Source organism: Lepidochelys kempii, chromosome 5 (assembly GCF_965140265.1).
Source record: "Lepidochelys kempii isolate rLepKem1 chromosome 5, rLepKem1.hap2, whole genome shotgun sequence".
Classification (NCBI taxonomy): domain Eukaryota; kingdom Metazoa; phylum Chordata; order Testudines; family Cheloniidae; genus Lepidochelys; species Lepidochelys kempii.
Genome location: NC_133260.1, coordinates 74,061,473 through 74,083,007, shown reverse-complemented (window position 1 = coordinate 74,083,007; position 21,535 = coordinate 74,061,473). Strand labels below are relative to the sequence as shown.

Genomic DNA, 21,535 nt, shown 5'->3' with positions numbered 1-21,535 from the left:
ACTCACCTCCTCCCCATACTGTGTTGCCCCATGCAGCATTCTGAGAGCTGACCTTGTCTGTGAAGACCAAGGCGAAAAAAAGCATTGAGTACTTCAGCTTTTTCCACATCATCTGTCACTATGTTGCCTCCCCCATTCAGTAAGGGTCCCACACTTTCCCTGATCTTCTTCTTGTTGCTAACATACCTGTAGAAACCCTTCTTGTTACCCTTCACATCCCTTGCTAGCTGCAACTCCAGTTGTGCGTTGGCCTTCCTGATAACACCCCACATGCTCTAGCAATATTTTTATACTCCTCCCTAGTCATCTGTCCAAATTTCCACTTCTTGTAAGCTTCCTTTTTGAGTTTAAGCTCACTGAAGATTTCACTGTTCAGCATCTGCTGCTGTTCATTAATTTTTTTCCTTTGTATGAGAATCATCACTTTTCTAATACTATAGGAGTTTACAGAAAAAAAGTTTGCTGACTGACCTCTACCAAAGGCTGTAAGCCTTTTTCTCATGTTCTCAACGCTAGCATCTCTGTAACTACAGAGGCACGTAATGGTGCACAAGAGATACAGAAAGGAGCGTAAAAGAACTCTCCAAAGCATATTGTTTAAGATTTTAATTCTTTTTTCCAATATTTTAGACAATTACTATGAATCTGCAGTAACGGCTCCATAGTTAAAGCTGTAAATCATTTTTATGGGAAGTCAGAATTCTATATTCCTTCACCTTCAAAATAAATTTTGTTTTGATATTAAACTGTTTATGACAGAAATAGTGCATGAATGATTTTTGGTCAAACAAAATTGTCAGTCGGGTGGGAAAGCTTGAGAGCTTCTGTTTTTTCTTGTAAAATCATCTCTCAAAAAAAAACACTTGGTTTAGAATAACTATTTAACAGTCCTGGACAGTATTATTAACAGACATAATTAATGGTCACTTATTATTTCATATACAAGTTGGTGCAATATTTTGGACTGTGAGCAAAAAGGAACAGCAGATGGCTGAGGTCTCTGTCTCTATAAATTTGGTCAGCTATGAATCAATTAGGTTATAAAAGGTTAAAAAAGTACTTTGGGAAAAGTAATTGATTTGAATATATTTTCTTGTATTTCAAAGAAGAATATATAATGTCTCTACATCACATCTCTAATTTTAAGACAGTATGGCATATCAGAAGAAAACCATATAAACCACGTTATCACCTATCATGATTTTTAAATTTTTAAAAGAATTATGATTCAAACACATTAAACAGATATAACTATTTAAAATGAATATTAAGACTATTGTTTTAATTTCTGAAATACTAGAAACCCATAGTTTCACTACAAACCTTAACATGAAACCTATTATCAGTGTCCATCCTCTGTCTGCCCAACATCCTCTTACCTAAGTTCCCTTTAAGTCCTCTCTCTCCACCGCAGCCCCGGGGCAGTATGCACCCCAAAACCCTCATCCTCAGAGCCCACACCTCCAGCCAGAGCCCTCACCCCCCTGCACTCCAAGCCCAACCCTCTGCCCTAGACCTGAGCATCCTCCCACACTCCAAACCCCTCGGCCCCACCCCCACCACACATCACCTCCATATTGGTGCACAAAATAGAACTCATTCGGCACATGGATGTAAAAAATTAGAGGGAACATTGCCTTTTACCCCAAATTATAAGAGATCCTGAGTTACCAAGTTTGGATATGAATTAGACACACACCCAAAAAAATTAAAAGGTGGTCAGAATCAGGTATTTAGCTCAGTTCCAGGTCTGCATCTAAGCAACGTACTGGAAAATCATCTTCGCTTATCACATAGTCAGTATCAATCACTGTTACTGGGAGCCTCAGTATTGGTGGTGCATGATTTTGGCTAATTCGCACTGGAAGTGCCTGTGCCATAATCAACTACTGTATTGTAGATACAGTTCTAAGCTCTGGACTACCATATGGGTATGTCAGATGCAGTTGTGATTTTTATCGTTATACTGATACCATTTTAAGCCCACTATGGATGCAGTTATACCAGTACAAAGGTACCTAACACTGGTATAATTTATTTCCCTTTCTAATCTAGAATAAACCATACTTGTATAAGCACTTTTATACCCGTTTTACTGCATCTACACTAGGGGGTTACTGCTTTAATTCTACTCGTATAGTTCAAACAATAAGACTTCCTAGTGCAGACAAGCCCTGAAGTCAGACATGGGCCACCAACCCCAAAGAGACCCAGATCACATCAATTGCCTGCTGATACCAAGACCCGCCAACACCCAACCACCTACCAGCGAGAAGTCGCCGGCCCGCCTACAGGGAGCCTGCATCCGCCACCCTGCACAAGAGTCGCCTGGACCCATGGCTCAGGCCGGCGGGTGCTGGGAAGCGGGCAGAGTGACAAGGGGTCACCTCTGAGCTGCGCTCCGGCGGGCTAATCACTGCACCGTCCCCCAGAGCAGGGGCTGCACCCTGATGGGGAAGGCAGCCCACGGCACAGACCCACTGCCCGGCCCTTCCCACTCCTCGCTACTGCCCCTATCCGCACCCCGCCTCTCAACAGCCTCCTGAGGCCCCGGACTGGCCACACTCCTAGGGCGGGACAATCTCAGAGAGACAGAGACCCCCCGCCCGCCGCCGCCGCGCCCCGCGCCCCGCGCCCCGCGCCCGTACATAGCGCTGGTAGAACTTGGAGAGCCGGGGTTTGCCGTGGTTGTTGAAGATGAGGATCGCTTTGATCATGGTGAGGCGGCGGGAGGAGGCCGCTCCAGCCGGCCGGGTCACTGCGAGCTCTGCCCCTCCCCCTTCACCCGAGCAGCAGCTGCCCCACGACTCGGGCCCAGAGCGGAAACAGAACCGCTCCCGCTGCCCACGTGACACGAAGTCACCTGACAAGGCGGTGCGGCTCATCGCGATTGTCAACATTCGCTGGGAATGGTGCCCTTCGGTCACGTGATCTCAGTGGCCCCTGCCAGGAGTTAATATGGGTCACGTCACGTCCGCCCTTACTTGCCTGTAAGCAATATGGCGGAAGTGGAGAAGCAGCTACTGCTCTCTCCTCAGGATAGTAGCCGAGGCGAATGTGGAGAAGAGCCCCCGAATGTTGGAACTGCGGTGGGGGTTGCCGAGCCGGCTCCCCCTTCAGCCGGCTCCCCGGTGACCGAGGAACCCGCCGAGGACACCAAGAAGAAAAGTAATAGGAAAAGGAATGATTGCTCTGGGGGCGGGGCGAGATCCTGGGTTCGCTCTGATTGCCAGGCGCATTGGCCAATCGGGTGAAAGAATGAGCCGCCTACTTCAGCTAGTTTAACCAATTAGAAAAAGGCAGAGGATACGATCGGGGCGGGGGGGGGAGAGACGAGGAGAAAATGCTCCAGCCCCGTCGTACGGGCGCCTTGGTATCTCCCGGCCGCGGGTGGGCCGGCGCGAAGGGGCGGGGCCTGTCGCTGTTGCGCTGTCGGTGCGGCGGGCTGCCTGTGCCTCGGGGCGGGGCTCCTGCCTCTGCGGCAGGCAGGTGCGCGGGGGCTGGTTTCCTTCGCTCAGTCTCTGCTTTCGCCCTAGTTGACGTCCTGCTGAAGGCTGTGGGGGACACGCCGATCATGAAGAACAAGAAGTGGGCCGTGGAGAGGACCCGCACCATCCAGGGGCTCATTGACTTCATCAAGAAGTTCCTCAAGCTGGTGGCCTCGGAGCAGCTGGTACGTGCCTTGCCTTGTTTACTCTCTGAGCCGGGGAAAGATGCGGTGGGCACTGGGGCTGCTTGGTGTCTTGTAGACGTGCCAGGTAATAAAAGGGTGTTGAAGTGCGGGGCGTGTGGAGCTGGCAAGGCTGCAGTCCGTGATGGCATCATGTTGCCTGCTTCTTAATTGTGTAAGTTGCTTTGTATGGTGACAAGGGAACTCTCCACCGGGAACCTGAGAACAGAAGGGGCTGGTAGTACTTCCTGACCTTGGAGCCCCTACGGTTGCAAAGCTATGTTAGCATCACCCCAGAATGCAGCTGCAGCCTGCACTAGGGAAGGGGTTTTTCCATCAGTGCAGGAACACCAGCTCCAAAAACAAAGTTAGCTACCTCACCAGAAGCATTTTTCCATTGACCTAGATGGGTCTACATTGGGGTGAGGTAGGGTGACCAGATGTCCCGATTTTATAGGGATAGTCCTGATAGTTGGGGCTTTGTCTTATATAGGCACCTATTAGCCCCCCACACCTGCGTCCCGATTTTTCACACTTGCTGTCTGGTCACCCTAGGACAGGGGTCCCCAACATAGTGCCTGTGGGTGCAGTGGCACCTGCTGAGGCAGTTGTCTGTGCCTGCAGGACACCACGCCGCCGAAATGCTGTCACCGAGCGTGGCCGCCAGAGAACAGCCCACCGAAATGCTGCCGAGAAGCGTTGCCGTTTCTCGGCGGCATTTCGGCAGCAGGGTGTCTGGCGCCTGCCACAGTCTCCTGGGAATAGGAATATGCTATTCCCACTGAAAGGTTGGGGACCACTGCCTTAGGATGAGGTTAGCCTAGCTAGGCTAAGCACAAATTCAGCTGTCTAAATAAGTGAAGGAAGTGAAATACATATATAATAAAACATAAGGAAAACACAAATCATTGTAGTGCATACAGGAAAAAATCTCAAAACCCTTATATTAAATAAAAGCTATTGCATTTTCCTTATGCAATTGTATAGTGCCTAGCGCACCAAGGTCCTAGGGCTCCCAGGCACTATAGTAATACAAATGATTAATAATAATATAGATACATACATCTATGGTCTTACCATCAGTCTCAGACACTCCTGTTCCCCTGGAGGCCAGTTCCTGGTTTTCTTTTAATAAACTTAGACGTTTTCAGCACTTAGGTCTTGTCTACACTAGCGGGGTAAATCGACCTAAGTTACACTACTCCAGCTACATGAATCATGTAAAAGGAGTCAACGTAGCTTAGGTCGACTTACCGCAGTGTCTTCGCTGCACTGCGTCGATGGGAGATGCTCTTCCGTCAACTTACCTTACTCTTCTCAGAGAGGTGGAGTAAGGAAGTCAACTGGAGAGCGCTCTGCTGTTGATTTAGCAGGCCTTCACTAGAAGGGGCGGCAAAAGGGGCAGCTGCCCCAGGGCCCGGCGATTTAAAAGGGCTTGGGGCTCCTGGCTGCCGCTACTACAGCAGCAGACGGAGCCCTGGGTCTTTTAAATCACTTCCTGAGGGCTGGGCAGCGCAGAAGGGCTGGCTGTGGGAGGCTGATCCCCAGCCCCACCCCTTCCACCCGAGGCCCTGAAATTACTGGTAACACTTTTATGTTACTTTCACCCCTAGATAAAAGTTTCCATGGGTATGTTTGATGCAAAAAATTTTACACTAGACAGGAGGTCTTGGTGTTGGATATTCAAAGCAAAAGAGTGAGGACCAGACCATTGGCTTGATGGCAGTGTGCAAGACGAGTGCATGATTGCAGGTCCTAGTACAAATGGGTAGCATGCTCAGACTCTGGGGAAGCGGGGGTGTCTCACATTGTTCCAGCAAAGACCCTGTTGGCCAGTTAAAGAACAGAATTGGTAGGTTCCATGCAGTACCTCTCTCCCTAAATAATGGTGGCTCTGATGCAGAATTTTCAAGGTGTAAAGAGAGGTAAATATGGTGAACAGAAGGTAGCCTTCACCATATCCCTGCCAGGGGCACAGATTTGAAAAAGTGCTCCTCATAGGTAGGAAGATAACTCCCCAGGCAGATTTTTTCACTTTCTGTTTTCTTCCCTCACAGTTCATATATGTGAATCAGTCCTTTGCTCCTTCTCCAGACCAGGAAGTTGGGACACTCTATGAGGTGACTTTAGTTTTGAGTGTTATTCTTTCTTAATATTTGTTTAGTAGAATCTGTCTGTACCCTTGTCTGCCTTTTTAAATCTGCTATATGCCTGCCATGCCCAAAGTGGTGACATCATAAATTTGTCACATCATGGATAACATCACATAAATATATTAACAGGTGACACTGTTTCATGATGCATTTGTCCAATAGTAATAGTTTAATTCATGAATGGACTGCTTCATTGGTAATCTAACCCCTTGTTGCTTTTCTCTTTCTCCATTCCCTTTTCTTTCCCCCTGTAGTGTTTTGGAAGTGATGGCAAACTTGTACTGCATTACTGCAAATCTCAAGCGTGGGGATGAATGGTAAGCAGCCACTGATGCGTAGGACTGCTGGCCTTCAGAAAGGAAAAGGGCTCTGATAATCTTCAGAAACCATGCCCATGGACATGCTGAAGAGAATTGTACATTACTGCCTATATTTTATTCTGTGCATTTATGTACAAAATGATGCAGATGACTTGCATAAAAGAAGAGCTACATAGGCTTTTCAGCCACGTAATTCTTTCTTCATTGTGTCATTTGTGGTATGGAAATAATTTTGCATGTGCCATCTGTAGAATAGAGCCATCTTTCCTGCTGCAGAGCTCCTTGGTTGCCACATATGAAAGGACATTATTTCATGCCTTGTGAACTGCATAACTCTCCATTGCTCTGAATGCTGTATTGAGGATTTAGCTTCCCTTTATTAGGAGGGATATTTATTGCACATGTGCACAGGGATTTAGTTTACGTCTGACATAATGTTCATCTCTATTATGTGCAGTTTACTCTTACATGTTGTGAAGTCTTTACTTTGAATGCGTAGTGTCTCTCTTATGCCTCACTTCAGGCAAGTATTTTATAGTGTTTTGTCTCATAAGTAACCTATATAAACAGTTGCACACAAGGTAGAAGATGTATTGTCATAGCATATAGTCTCTCACACCTTAAGCTATGTGAGTATCTGATACAACTGCATTTCTTGAACTATTTTTTTTAATAAAATGTCTAATTTTTTCCTTTAGCAATAGCAAGACACATGCTTCTCAGCTTTTTCTTAATTGTTTCATATTTTCACGAAAGCTATAATATGCTTGGGAAAATGTCCCTGGCAGCTCTCACCCACTAGTAACAGCAGAAAGAGAGTGACCCAGCTATTGACTCTTTCAGTTCCGTGGAAATAGATGTTGGATGGCTAAAGCCTACTGTAAGCCTGCTTCCACTTGTGCTCCTGGTCCCCTGCTTCATCTGCTGTATTGTCACTGTTCCATCAAAAGAAATGCAACACCACTTCGGGACATTTTTACAACTGTCACAAAGTAATCACAGGAAGTGGCTCTCCTGAAGAGGACTTACTACCACAATAATGGGAAGAAGGATACTGAGTCTCCATCCCACCCATGCACTGACATCTGCCCTGTATGGGAAAGGAGGTTTGCCAAACAGCTCTGTTTAGGGATGGGCAAAGGCTTAATCAAGTTCCTCTACCAAATAACTTCCCCTGTTATTAACATGAAGGAATACTAAAGAATTATCTGCAGCCTGCTGATCTATTAATATGTGATTGTAAATTTGGCTGCTTGCTAATATATGCTACCCAAAAGTGTGGCTACATCCTCTGCATGCATAATTTTTGTTCTCTTTAGGATGTTTTAATAAACTCAGTATTTTTTTCATATTGAAAGCTAAATCAAAATTCTTTGATTTCAGCTAATCAAGTTGCAACCAACTCTAATTTATGCAAATGTGTTGATTAATTAAGTGTGTGTCTGTGTTTAGATGATCAGAATTCTGAAGGTTTATGAATAGGTGTGTTCTAAATCTGTTTCCAAATGAATTATTTTAGTGATAATTACTACATTTTTAGAAAACTGGTATAATACCCAAGGTTATAACTCCTTATTTATGGAATGATGTCTTCCAATAAATACAAAAACATTCTAGAACAGTTAAACGAGTACTCCTTTGATTAAAATTCACAACCAGAAAAATAAATACCTGTTATTCTTTCAGAGCCAACTATTGGGTTGCTCTGAAGCAATTGTAACCTTGAACAGCCACTAGAGGGTACTTGAAGATAAAAAGACTTGCATATTTTTCAATAGATTTTGAAAGTGATATGGAATTCCCATTTTGCCTGCTAAACACATGTGCGTTGAGGTTGCTCTCAAGCTTGTGGCTCCTACGTGGCAATCTGTTTGGCTAAGAGAGAAACCACAACCCTGGCTCTCTTTAATTAGTTTTAGATGGAGACTGTAAATCTTAGTTGTCTTAGTTAATCAAACTACTGGTGTGGTGCATATAGCCATTTGGAATGATGCGAGAAGCAGAAAAGGAAAGAATAGAAATGAGAGGTGGAAGAGATGTAAGTCATCTTATCTATCCACCTTCCACTGCAGGATTGTTCATCTTGCTGCATTATCAGTTTTATCCGTTTGAGTTTTAAATGAAGCAAGGGCTTCTCTTGCTCCCTTGGGGGCTATTTTACAGTGGTAATAGACCTCATTGTTAGGTGTCTGTTTCCTTGCATTCAACATATGTATTAATTTGCTCAGTTTTGTCCTATTTCAAACTTAGAATTGTAGGGTTAAAAGGGACTATGAGGATCATCTAGTCTACCCCCTTGCCAAGATGTAGCACCTACCTCTTATTTATTTAGATGTATAAAATGTGCTTTTCCTCGGGACTTGGCAGGTCCATTCAACCACACTAAATCATTCCTGTTTGTCCTTGCATTTTCACTTTTTATAGACTTAAAGACAGTTGTTCTTTTCCTCCCACACTTGTTAGCTAAAAAATGTTTTGTTCTTTCAGTCTCTTAACTGGGGGGGGAGGGAGGGTCTAGGGAGATTTCCTTATTCACTTTGGTTCCTCTCCTATGAATTCATTCTTTTTCTGGCATTGACAGGGAGTGCTAGTCTTTTAATCTCCTTTCAGTAAAGCGTTTCACACATACCAAGATTTTGCCTCAAGGTTACAGGAGACTTCTCGGTGGTCCTGTTTTCAGCTGCTTCTAGCAGTGATCAAGTGGCCATCTCTCCATTGATCACAATAAAGCACTTTGAAGACCACCAGTGATCCATATGCCACCGTTCAGGAACCACTGATAGCAACTCCTCCCTAAAAGTGGAAATTCTTTATCTGTGTCTGTCTGAAATTATGGATTATTGTATAAACTTTCTAAAGGTGAGTCACGTAGCTTATTAAAGTGAGTGACTAAATGGCTAGCAGGTAAAAAGAATTTGAGTCGGAAGTGTGTGGTCTGTGGAATCTGGCAAGGAATGAAGCCCCACAGTAAATAAATTGATTTAGTTAAAGCTATAATGTGTATAAGAAACACAGGAGGTAGCTGTATTGCAGGATAATTTTGATAGATCAGGCATCAAGTCAAGAGGTGAAATATGAAGTGTAAAATAATATCTGAGCTATGTATAGTTTAAATGACGCTGAGTTAATTAATGCAGTACAGCTGAAGAAATACATAGCTAAATTGGAGGGAGTACAGTCTAGGGCAACAGATAGTAAAGGAAATAAGAATAGTGATAAAGTTTCTTGATCATGAAACATGATGAGTGAGAGGTGACAAACTGAAATATTTTTAAATTAGATAGGATTTATTATAAAATTAAATCATGAAGGTTGATGACTGGGACCACTGACATCACACTAGGATGAGGTTGCAGACTTAATCTGTGAGGGAAATAAGGGAAGTCTTACACATCCTGGGCCCAGTCCTAAAGCTTTTAATCACGTGGAGCTTGACTATGCACCTTTCCTTGTTAAGGGTAATCGTCACTATTCAGAGTGTTCACCAGTGTGGGTAAATTTTAAACTTTAGAATCCATTTGAGTTGTAGGATGAGTGCAAAAAGATAAACTAATACAAGTAAGAGAAAATATGCATATTTTCATTTTTTATTTAAATACATTTCATAAACGATATTAACTAGAACTGTATCTGTGATGATACAACTTCTCAAACTCCCAAGTTCACGTAATGCATGGAAGGAAAATACAATAGTCATGTGACTGCCAGAGCAATTTATGGGCGTCATGGCATTACTGTACTGTTTGGTGTATCTGGACCAAGAAGTACTAGGTTGTGTGCAGAAATGACTTCTATTCTCAACTATTGCTAAAAATATCAAAAAAGCTGACAAAATAATTTGGAAACTGATATGAATTTAATATTTTATGTGTAAAGCTACACATTTTTAAATCTACAGAACTAGATAACCCGCATTCAAGAGTTTAAAAAATTGGCTGAAGAACTGTCTGAGTAATTAATGTTAATTCTTGACAAATCTTGGAACATTGGGGAAGTCTAGAGACTGGAAAAAAGCTAATGTTGTGCCAATACTTAAAAAAAGCCTACATTATCTTGACATTTGATCCAAGGCAAAACCATGGAAAGGCTGATATGGGATGCAATCAGTAAAAGAAAAAAAATAATAAAGAATGGTAGCATAATTGATGCAATGATGCTGGTTTTATGTCAAATACGTCTTGACAAACTATTTTTTATGACTTTCGAAATTTAATTGATAGAGGTAACTATTAATATAGTAACTATACTGACATGTTCTACATAGATTCCTGTAAGTCAAATGACTATCTCATGTATATTCTGATATTAATAAATACCACTATACAAAATCCATGGATCTATTAGTGGATTAAAAACTTACTTTTTAATATCTATCAGCTATTAATTGTAAATAGGGAGGCATCTAAGGGGGTGTTTCTAGTGGGGTGCATCCAGGAATGCATTCTTAATCTGGTGCTATTTAATATTTCCATCAGTGATAGCATCATTTTTGGTAAAATTTTCAGGTGACAAATTTGTGAAGCGGTAAATAATGACAGCTCAGTTCTACAGAGCAATCTGGATTGTTTGGTAAACTGGGTTCACTTGAACCTTGAAAAAAACACGGTGTTTTTGTTTGCTGTTTTTCACACAGCTAAAGGGGAGCCAAAGGTATGTAAGGTCATAAATACCATTATGAACAAAAAATGTAGGTCTCACAGGATGGGGAATTGTATTTTGGAAAGCAGTACTTCAGAAAAAATGCTTGGGGCCACAGTAAGTAATCAACTGAACATAATGTGTCAATGCGATGTGGTGGCTAAAGCTAGTGTGATCCTTGGATGTATAAGCAGAGGAATATAGAGTAGAAGTAAGGAAGAGGTGGTATTACCACTGTGTATAACAGTGAGACATGTTTCAGAGTGGTAGCCGTGTTAGTCTGTATCAGCAAACACAATGAGGAGTACTTGTGGCACCTTAGTGACTAACAAATTTATTTGGGCTTTTGTGGGCTAAAACCCACTTCATCAAATGCCTGGAGTAGAAAATACTGTAGGAAGATAGACAGATATACAGAGAACATGAAAAGATAGGGGTTGCCTTACCAACTCTAAAGAGACAAATCAATTACAGTGGGCTATTATCAGCAGGAGGAAAAATCACTTTTGTAGTGGTAATCGGGGTCGCGCATTTTAAATAGTTGACACCACTGTTTGAGTTGGTATGCAACCTTCATCTTTTCATGTTCGCGCGCTCGCTCTGTGTGTGTGTGTGTGTGTGTGTGTGTGTGTGTGTGTAATATCTTCCTACTGTATTTTCCACTCCATGCATCTGATGAAGTGGGTTTTAGTCCACAAAAGCTTATGCCCAAATAAATGTGTTAGTCTCTAAGGTTCTTTTTATTAGTGAGACAGTTACTGGAATACTGTTTTCAGTTCGGGTGTCGACACTTTAAAAATACAAATTGGACAGAGTTCAGAAAAGAGTTCTACGTGAATGGTCTGGAGAACCTGCCTCACAGTGAGAAGCCATTCTATTTAGTTTATTCAAGAGCAGGCTAAGTGGTGACTTCATTGTGGTCTATGGGGAAAAGGTTCTGATAGTAGAAGGCTCTTCAATCCAGTCTAGCAGGCAAAAGTATAACCAGATCCAGTGCCTGGAAGTTAAAGCTAGACAAACTCAGACTAAAAATAAGGTATAAATTATCCATTGGAACAACTTATTTAGGAATGTGGTGGATTCTCCATCACTTGAAGTTTCTGAGTCAAGACTGGATGTCTTTCTAAAAGATGCTCCAGCTCAATTAGGAGTTATGGGCTTGATGTAGAATTATGGGGTGAATTACAGAATGAAATGTATTGTGCAGGAAGTCAGACAAGATGATCATAATAGTTCCTTCAGATCTTAGAATCTATGAAAAGTTTAAAAAAGTAAGTGTGACAAGTGTCAAATCAAATTTGACTTTCACTGTTTCCTCGTCAGTTTGTTTGTTTCTTTAAACTGGAAGTTTACTTGGTATACAGCAGCAGGATAATATAATCATGATCTTGCCTTGCTGCGACAGTCTCTCTACCATTTTTGCCCCTTGTCACTTGTTACAGGCATAGTATTTGATATAGCTGAAATACTGCACTATCTGCACAGATGGTAACGTTGATGTGAATGTCTAAACTACTTCATTTGGTTTAGTATGGTCTGAATGTGTTATTAAAGGTGTAAAGTATTTTTATATTTCCTCTCATTATTTCCAAATTAACAGAAATGCTACATTTCACTCTGTGCCTAGCAACTGCTTCCTCCCTATGCAGACTCCAAGGACCTAACCTGTTCCTTACAACGCCTAAATAATTTCACTTTCCAGCTAACAAAGTCTAGAACCTCTTTTTCAGCTTGTTGATGCTACTGGAACTCCAATCATCTGATGATTGCGCCTTACAGCCTCTCGCATCTTTTTTTTAAAAAAAAAAAAAAAAAAAAGCAGTGACAAAAGCAGTATCTCCCACCCTCTCAGACTAGGTGAAGGGGTAATTTCCTCTTAGAGCTCCATGATCAGCCCTATACATCCTCTACCAGCTCCTGTATCCTAAGAAAATCAGTATGACCACCTGCCTTGTATCCAAAAGCCACCTGCCTTTTATCAATGGATATGAATGAATATTCCATAAGTATTTTCTTTTATAAAAAATTAACTTGTACTGTTCAGTTTTTTAAATTAAATATAAACTAATAATTGAAATAAATAGTAAGCCAGGTAATCAGAGGTACTGAATGAAACTGGAGTTGCCTCAATTGGAACCTGCTTAATAGGGAGGTATTGAATCAACTGGTATAAGTATTAATGTCAGCTCAGTGCCAACTTTAGCAAAGACCTTCTCAACCCTGTTTAAAGTGTGGTTCTAGTCTGAAAAATGACCCCCCATTTTGATGTTTCTATGTTTGTCATCCCAATAACACCAGCTCAGATATCATTAGCTATCTGTCACCTCTGCAAATGGAGCTTTTGCTCTGAGAGACCAGTAGGTTATTCCCATGCATCATTGCTAGCACTAATGATCCTACAAATTAAGTTTTGTCTTTAATGGCTGTAGAAACCATTGTGTTCTCAGCTAGCCATCTGAGGCCTCATTACCTTTTGGGCTTGTATGGATGTTACTGAGGGTATAATTGGGCCTGTAGCATTTTTGTTATTGGTGATAATGCAAGAGAAGGAAAGAATGCTCCTTGTCCACGGATCACTGATGGGGATAGCTAACAAAGTTATCAGCCTTGCATAAAACAGCATGAGCTGCAAGATAGTCAGTGTTAATCTTTATATGTTTTTCCATATACAAAGATATACTTTCAGCATAAGTGACTTTTATATTAATCAAAGACCACAAAGAAGGAACAAAAGTAAAGTCCCCATTAGAGAGCATGATATGTTTGTGTGTCTCCTCTGCCAGAACATGAGATGGCTGCTTGTCTATAAATAGTCTTTAGCTATTTCAAGGTACAGTACACATAATATAAAATAACATAATTTCCATAGCTAAATTTACCATGGTCCTGTGGCAATCTCCATGTAAATTGATGAAGCAGATGAGTTTGACCTACTGGATCGAGATAGAAGTGAGTTAACATTAGTTTGTCTGCTTCATATGCTGTTATGGAATACCCATTCACAACTGTCAACTTGATCTAATTAAACTTTATATATATAATATAATGTTATTGCTAAATATCTGTACCAAAAGATGATGGGGTGTGCTGTAGCATAAAAATATCAAAACAATAGATAAAAATAAAAAAACATAAAAAACCATAAAAATAAAAAATCAATATGGGATGTTAAAATGGGCAAAAAAGTCTGACACACACTCTTGGCTTAGTTTTGGAGCTAATAATCCCTGCCTTCTCTGGGAAATGGAATGCACAAAAGGAAGTCTATTTCTAAAACAGCACAATTGCAAAGCAGAGAAGAGGGGCTCCAAATAGAAGACCCCCCAATAACTATTCTAGAGAGAAGGCTTAGGGAGATTTGATTTTCTCATTATTTAGCTGTTGCAAATTGAGAGAGTGGAACATCTTAGTTAAAAACGTGTTTTCTCACAATGTACATTAAACAAAAAACATAAGTGAAAACCTAAGGTTTACCACATACTTCCAGCAGGCTAATGTATCCCCAGACTGAGGACAAACCGGTGGCTAAGGGGGCCAAACTGGGGGCAGGGTTGGGGCTGAAAATCACAACTCTCTGATTAACAGTATTTACTTCGCCCAGCAGTTCATACATCAATGTGAATGTATCTGTGTCAGTGGGCAATACGTTATTCAACATATAGCATGACTTAGTGAAATGCGTACATCACACACATTGTGAGGTATATGTTTCATAGTGTGATGTGATGTATGCTTGTGATGTTTGTTATATATTTCTGAATAGTAGAGTTTTAATTACGCTTGCAACAGCTCCTGACATGCTTCTGGTTCTCACCGAAAAGATCATACATTATGTAAATAATTACATCCACAGGAATTTAGAGGAAACCTTTATTTGAGATAAAAGGCACAGAATTTTGTGTGGTGTAAATCAAAACACTTTCAATTTTATTGGTACAGCCCCTATTTTATAAAAAAGTATTCTCCATTAAGGGTCCAAAACACCACAACAACATTGTAAGATGTAGTGCTTTGGAGCCTTCCTGTAGAATAAGCCTAACAAAGAAAATAACAGAACACCACTAGCCGTCACCTTCAGCCCCCACCTAAAACCTCTCCAATGCATCATCAGGGATCTACAACCTATCCTGAAGGAAGACCCATCACTCTCACAGACCGTGGGAGACAGGCCAGTCCTTGCTTACAGACAGCCCCCCAACCTGAAGCAAATACTCACCAGCAACCACACAACAGAACCACTAACCCAGGAACCTATCCTTGCAACAAAGCCCATTGCCAACAGTGTCCACATATCTATTCAGGAGACACCATCATAGGGCCTAATAACATCAGCCACACTATCAGAGGCTTGTTCACCTGCACATCCACCAATGTGATATATGCCGCCATGTGCCAGCAATGCCCCTCTGCCATGTACATTGGCCAAACTGGACAGTCTCTACGTAAAAGAATAAATGGACACAAATCAGACGTCAAGCATTATAACATTTAAAAACCAGTCAGAGAACACTTCAATCTCTTTGGTCACTTGATTACAGACCTAAAAGTTGCAATTCTTCACCAAAATCTTCAAAAACAGACTCCAACGAAAGACTGCTGAATTGGAATTAATTTGCAAACTGGATACAATTAACTTAGGCTTGAATAGAGACTGGGAGTGGATGGGTCATTACACAAAGTAAAACTATTTCCCCATGTTTATTCTCCCCCACCCCCCACTGTTCTTCAGACGTTCTTGTCAACTGCTGGAAACGGCCCACCTTGATTATCACTACAAAAGGACCCCTCCGCCCCCTGCTCTCCTGCTGGTAATAGCTCACCTTAAGTGATCACTCTAGTTACAGTGTGTATGGTAACACCCATTGTTTCATGTTCTCTATGTATATAAATCTCCCCACTGTATTTTCCACTGAAGGCATCTGATGAAGTGAGCTGTAGTGTAACGAAAGCTTATGCTCAAATAAATTTGGTAGTCTCTAAGGTGCCACAAGTCCTCCTTTTCTTTTTGTGAATACAAACTAACACGGCTGCTACTCTGAAACCTGTAGAATACCATCTACTTATAAAGGAATATTCTTTGTAGCATATTATTTACATTATGTTCATTTTTATTATCTGCTTGACAAAATGTTTTATGCTGTATATACCTGTTTGCTTATTTACAGTGAATTCTGTGGTCATCCCAGAATCTTTAAGGCACATTACCTTAAACTGATAAGAACCCACATATTGCACTTGACTGGGCAGAAGAGTCAATCCTCTTTTGCAAATATATAGACTCTTGAGTGAATTTAGACACTTAATATTATTGGTAAATAATGAGCAGTACAAGGATCTATGAATGAGCAGTGAAGACTCACACCAAGGGGGTGAAGTGCTAGCATTCTTTTCTCTCAGGTTAGCAGCACAGAGGGGAGGTAGGGGGATCAAGTAGTTAGGGAATTAGCCTGGGAATTAGTAAATGGCTTCAATTTCTTGCTGCACCACAGGCTTCTTGTATGAGCTTGGACAAGTTACTTAGTCTCTCAGTGACTTGGTTGTCAACCTGTAGAATAGGAATAATAGTGCTTCCCTACCTCACGGAATATTGTGCGAGGGTAAATGAGGCACTCATGAAAACAGAAACCATATGAGAACTAACGTAAATAAAAAGAAATTTCATGGTAAGTTGTTTAATTGCTGGCCTCTGAAATACCCAAATGTTTGGTATTGTGCAATTCTACTATTGCTATTGGTTTCGTGATTTTTTTTGTAAATCCAAGTAAGAAAGAAATTGTCCACTGTCACTTCATTCAAGAGTCTGTTGCACATCCTGCAGAGGCCCACATGTATCTTGGGCATTGTGATAAAGGACTACTTGAGTATGTAGTGTCACTATGAAATGATGACCACAGTGTCATGATACAGCTCCACGACTACCAAAGGTGAGTGGTGTGGCTCCTGGGGAAAACACAAACATGCGGCATTCCTAGGCTAAGGGCAAATAGTTCATTTGGAAAAAAATAAAGGTATAGTGGTATAAACCTGATTATGGGAACTGGAAAACATGGCTTCTTCTGACTCATTTAATAGGTATTGTGATTGTGATGTGCATGTGGGAATTATGGGTCTGCAGATCACGAAAGTTGAAGACTGGGATCATTGACATCACAGTAGGATGGGGTGGAAGACCTAATCTGAGGGGGAATTAAGTGAAGTCTTATACATCATGGGCCCAGTCCTAAAGCTGTTAATTACATGAAGCTTGATTATGCACTTCTTATTCCTATGGGTAATCTCCACCACTCATGACAGTGTTCACCAGTGTGTGGGTAAGAGGTGGAAAATCTAGCTCATGATGAATGGTCATGAATTAGTGGTATAGGACTGAGTCCCATATTTAGAAACATTTAGATTTAATACATGGGACCACTTGCCTCAACATGCAGCTTTTCTTTAAGTATGTTTTAAGTAATCAGTTTTATACAAACCTATTTAACTCTGTTTTGAAATGTTGCCATTTACAATATCTCTAGTGAATTCACTCTTTTTTGTTGGAATAAGGTGTCCTGTAACCTTATATTCCGACATTACAATGAATTATCTTGAATATGTATAATGGCTCATCTTCTGCAGGAGTATAAGTACACACCTTTCAGGGATTTAAGGAAGTGTTTAAAAATGTAATGCATTCATTCACAATAAATTGAACTCTGAATTTGAAAATGGTTCCCATTTATATTGGGATTAAATCCCCCTACCACTCTTTTTTTTATTGTTTTCATTGGGTAAATCCTATGTTGACTGGGACTATATAAGACCTGGATCCTAAATAGTTCCATGCAGTCAGGAATCTGTGCCTGCATGGAGTCCATTGACTTTACCACAGTGCTGACTAGAGTGCTTAGTAATATCTCCAAATAAACCATTTTCCTATTGACTTCAATGGGGTCTTTTCACAGGAAAACTGTGAATATGGCTGGAGATATCTTTCAAGCTTTGCTCTTGTGGTTATGATACCAACAAAAGAGACAAGGTGAGTGAGTTAATAGCTTTTGTTGGGCCAACTTCTAATGGTGATAGAAGCTTTCAAACTATACTGAACTCTTCAGCTCTGAAAGGTTCTCTCTCTCACCAACAGCAGTTTGCTCAGTAAAAGATATTACCTCACCCATCTCGTTTCTTTAATATTCTGGGACCAACACGGCTACAACAACACTGCACAAGATCTTTTATAACTTGGCTATCTGTGTGCAGTGGCCATCACCATTACTAAAATCAACACAATTCTGCCTGTGAAATAGCATGGGAATATCATACTAATGTTAATTTTTTGCAAAGGTAAATCTGCACAAATTTTAAGTGTCCATTGTTCTTTATATATCTTCCTGTGCAAATACATAAAATGAAGCACTATTTACGTTTATAGAGCTTTCACCATTTCTATTTGCAATAGAATTTGCAATTTGGTTATTTCCATTCTGCTAGATTAATTTTAAAGGTATTTCTCCAGGATAAACTGAGGGGAGGAGGGGCAGATTGAGGGAAGTGTCAATTGTGTGTGTGTGGAGCTATTCTCTCTCTTTGGTGAAATGACTAGCCGTACATACACAATGGAACAGTTTCAACAGGGGAGACAGAGAGATCCATTCTGGAATACTCAACAGCCCAGTGGTTAGGGCACTTATGTGAGAGACCTGGGTTCACGTCCTTGCTCCATATCAGACAGAGTGGGGATTCAAACCCCCATATCCCACACTGGGTACAAGGGGGCCACCTCTTCCAGCAAATGTAGGCTTATTCAGAGCATGCCTACTGGATTGGGTCCCAAAGCAAGAGAGGGAGGGAGAACCTGGTTTGTGAATCCCACCAAGATTTAGCCATGAGCTAGGTAGTGAGCTGCTGGACATCATCAGGACTTAGGTGACAGTGTTTGTGCCCAGCCACTGAAATTTAGGCACTTCTGGGATTTTAAGGTAAAAACATAGTTGACACCTAACCCTGTAGGCTTCTAAAGTCCCTTGGGGTCTGAGGGTTGGTTGTGTAAATGCCAATGTTGGACTTAATAGGCACTTAGGTTCAGGGGTACTGGAACAATTTTTATGGGGGGGTGGGGTGCTGTGAGCCATTGAACCATTAATTGTAAAGCCTACATATAATGGAAACTACTTCAAGCCAGGGGGTACGGCAGCAGCCCCAGCACCGCTAGTTCCAGCACCTATGCTTAGATGCCTAAGTCCCCCTTCTGAATCTAGACTCAGAAGCACAGTTTTCTGGCAAGGTGTGAATTCAGTGTTAGTCTGTGACCGCGAAATAAAGTGTGGTATACCTGGGTCCTGTTTATAGAATTCCAGTCACCATGGCTAGGTGCTAATGGATGTGAGCAGTCCCATTTAACTGACTGGTACTGCTCAGATGCAAATGCTGTGCAGGAGCATGGCCTTAATGTGCTCTGGTAGTGTAAATTGTATTTGAACTAAATATCCTTATCATGTCTTTTACCTACGTTTTATAAAAAATATATACATGTTTAGGGCTTTTTTTTTTTTAATCAATCTCATGTCAACCTTTACATTTCTTCATTACAGCTCTCCTGCTTGGAGACTTTTTGAAGTGTCTACCTCCTTCTTATGTCCATAGCATAAACAGAAAGGTGAAAGATTCATTGCATGTCAGTTTTGTTCATAAATGATGACCCTATCCCCATGGTGACTGCATGTACTGCGCTTTGTCAAAAGAGAAGAGAAGCCACATGGAGAGGCCTCACACAAGTGGAAGAGAGGTGCTGAAGATGGTGTTGCTCTTAGTTTCTCCCCTTTTCTCAGCAGCAGCCACCTGTTCTCTCCCACCCCAGCCCTCTATTGCACACCTGCCATATTTAAAATCTAGGAATAGGTTTGTTTGGGGAGATGGGGAAGAAATCTTTTTTTCTCCACTAAACTACATGGAAGTAAGAGGGACTATTTCTGGAGGGACAGAATGAGGAAAATTATAAATCGTTTTGCTAAAAAGCATAGGGTCTGCCCTTCCTAAATGGGTCCAGCTGGTTTGAATTAGGGCTGTTGCTTAATCACAGTTAACTCACATGATTAACTACAAAAAATGAACCGCAATTTAAAAAATTAATCGTGATTAATCGCACTGCTAAACAATAGCATATCAATTGAAATGTATTTAGTATTTTTGGATGGTTTTCTACATTTTCAAATATATCAATTTCAATTATAACACAAAGTGTACAGAGCTCACTTTATATTTTTGATTACAAATAAAGAAAAGAAATAGTATTTTTCAAGTCCCCTCATACAAGTACTGTAGTGCAATCTCTCTATCATGAAAGTGCAATTTACATACATAAGTTGTTTTTTTCTGTTTGTTACACAACTGCACTCAAAAACAAAACAATGTAAAACTTTAGAGCCTACAAGTCCATTCAGTCCTATATCTTGTTCAGCCAATCACTAAGAGAAACAAGTTTGTTTACATTTACAGGAGATAATGCTTCCCACTTCTTAATTACAATGTCACCTGAAAGAACAGGCATTCGCATGGCACTGTTGTAGCTGGCATCACAAGATATTTACGTGCCAGATGTGCTAAAGATTCATATGCCTCTTCATGCTTTGGCCATTGATCCAGAGGACGTGCTTCCATGCTGATGACGCTTGTTAAAAAAAAATGTGTTAACTAAATTTGTGACTGAACTCCCTGGGGGAGAATTGTATCTCTCCTGCTCTGTTTTACCCGTATTCTGCCATATATTTCATGTTATAGAAGTCTCAGATGATGACCCAGCACATGTTCGTTTTATGAACACTTTCACTGCAAATTTAACAAAATGCAAAGAAGGTACCAATGTGAAATTTCTAAAGATAGCTACAGCACTCAACCCAAGATTTAAGAATCTGAAGTGCCTTCCAAAATCTGACAGGGATGAGGTGTGAAGCATGCTTTCAGAAGTCTTAAAAGAGCAACACTGATGCAGAAACTAGAGAACCCGAACCAAAAAAAAAAAAAACCTTCTGCTGGTGGTATCTGACTCAGATGATGAAAATTAACATGTGTTGGTCTGCACTGCTTTGGATCGTTATCAAGCAGAACCTGTCATCAGCATGGAGACATCCTCTGGAATGGTGGTTGAAGCATCAAGGAACATATAAATCTTTAGCGCATCTGGCATGTAAACACATTGCAACACTGGCTACAATAGTGCCATGTTAATGTCTGTTCTTACTTTCAGGTAACATTTTAATTAAGAAGCAGGCAGCATTATCTCCTGAAAATGTAAACAAACTTGTTTGTCTGAGCGATTGGCTGAACAAGAAGTAGGACTGAGTGGACTTGTAGGCTCTGAAGTTTTCATTGTTTTATTTTTGAATGCAGGGGTTTTTTGTACATAATTCTACATTTGTAAGTTCAACTTTCATGATAAAGAGATTGCACTACAGTACTTGTATTAGGTGAATTGAAAAATACTATTTCTTTTGTTTTTTACTTTGTATTCTGTGTTGTAACTGAAATAAATATATCTGAAAATGTAGAAAACATCCCAAAATATTTAAATAAATGGTATTCTATGATTGTTTAAAAGTGCAATTAATCACACGATTATTCATGATTTTTTTTAAATTGCTTGACAGCCCTAGTTTAAATGACTGGGGAGCTCTCTTTTGGCTATTGGTTTGGTGGTTGCCTCCTAAGCCTGTGCTGTCTGTTGCTCCTCCTCTGCTTCTGCACTTTTCAGGAGTGTCTATGACAACCTGCCCCTGTTATTT

General features: G+C 41.0%; 2 protein-coding genes across 4 annotated transcripts in view; one reads left to right on the top strand and one right to left on the bottom strand.

Annotated features, from left to right (window-relative positions):
• Positions 1-21,535, bottom strand: part of AP3S1 (adaptor related protein complex 3 subunit sigma 1) — a 148,028-nt gene that overhangs the window by 39,962 nt on the left and 86,531 nt on the right. Inside the window, exon 1 of one of the 3 annotated variants that reach the window (XM_073344745.1) lies at positions 2,649-2,883. The exons of 1 other annotated variant lie outside the window; for it this stretch is intronic. In XM_073344745.1, the coding sequence (XP_073200846.1) occupies positions 2,649-2,717 (69 nt within the window). In that variant the 5' untranslated portion in view covers positions 2,718-2,883. Of the gene's footprint in view, positions 1-2,648; positions 2,884-21,535 lie in introns of those variants that run through there. One more of the 3 variants, XM_073344744.1, reaches the window with a different exon arrangement.
• On the top strand, positions 2,993-12,347 carry ATG12 (autophagy related 12). Its single transcript, XM_073344752.1, has 4 exons — positions 2,993-3,168; positions 3,537-3,673; positions 5,728-5,790; positions 6,078-12,347. The coding sequence occupies exons 1-4, from the start codon at positions 3,000-3,002 to the stop codon at positions 6,135-6,137; spliced, it is 429 nt and encodes a 142-aa protein (XP_073200853.1). The 5' UTR covers positions 2,993-2,999; the 3' UTR covers positions 6,138-12,347.

Coding starts and splice junctions, on each gene's coding strand:
- ATG12 (XM_073344752.1), top strand. CDS start 3,000: ATGGCGGAAGTGGAGAAGCAGCTACTGCTCTCTCCTCAGGATAGTAGC. Junction 3,169..3,536: donor CGAGGACACCAAGAAGAAAA/GTAATAGGAAAA, acceptor CTTTCGCCCTAG/TTGACGTCCTGCTGAAGGCT. Junction 3,674..5,727: donor TGGTGGCCTCGGAGCAGCTG/GTACGTGCCTTG, acceptor CTTCCCTCACAG/TTCATATATGTGAATCAGTC.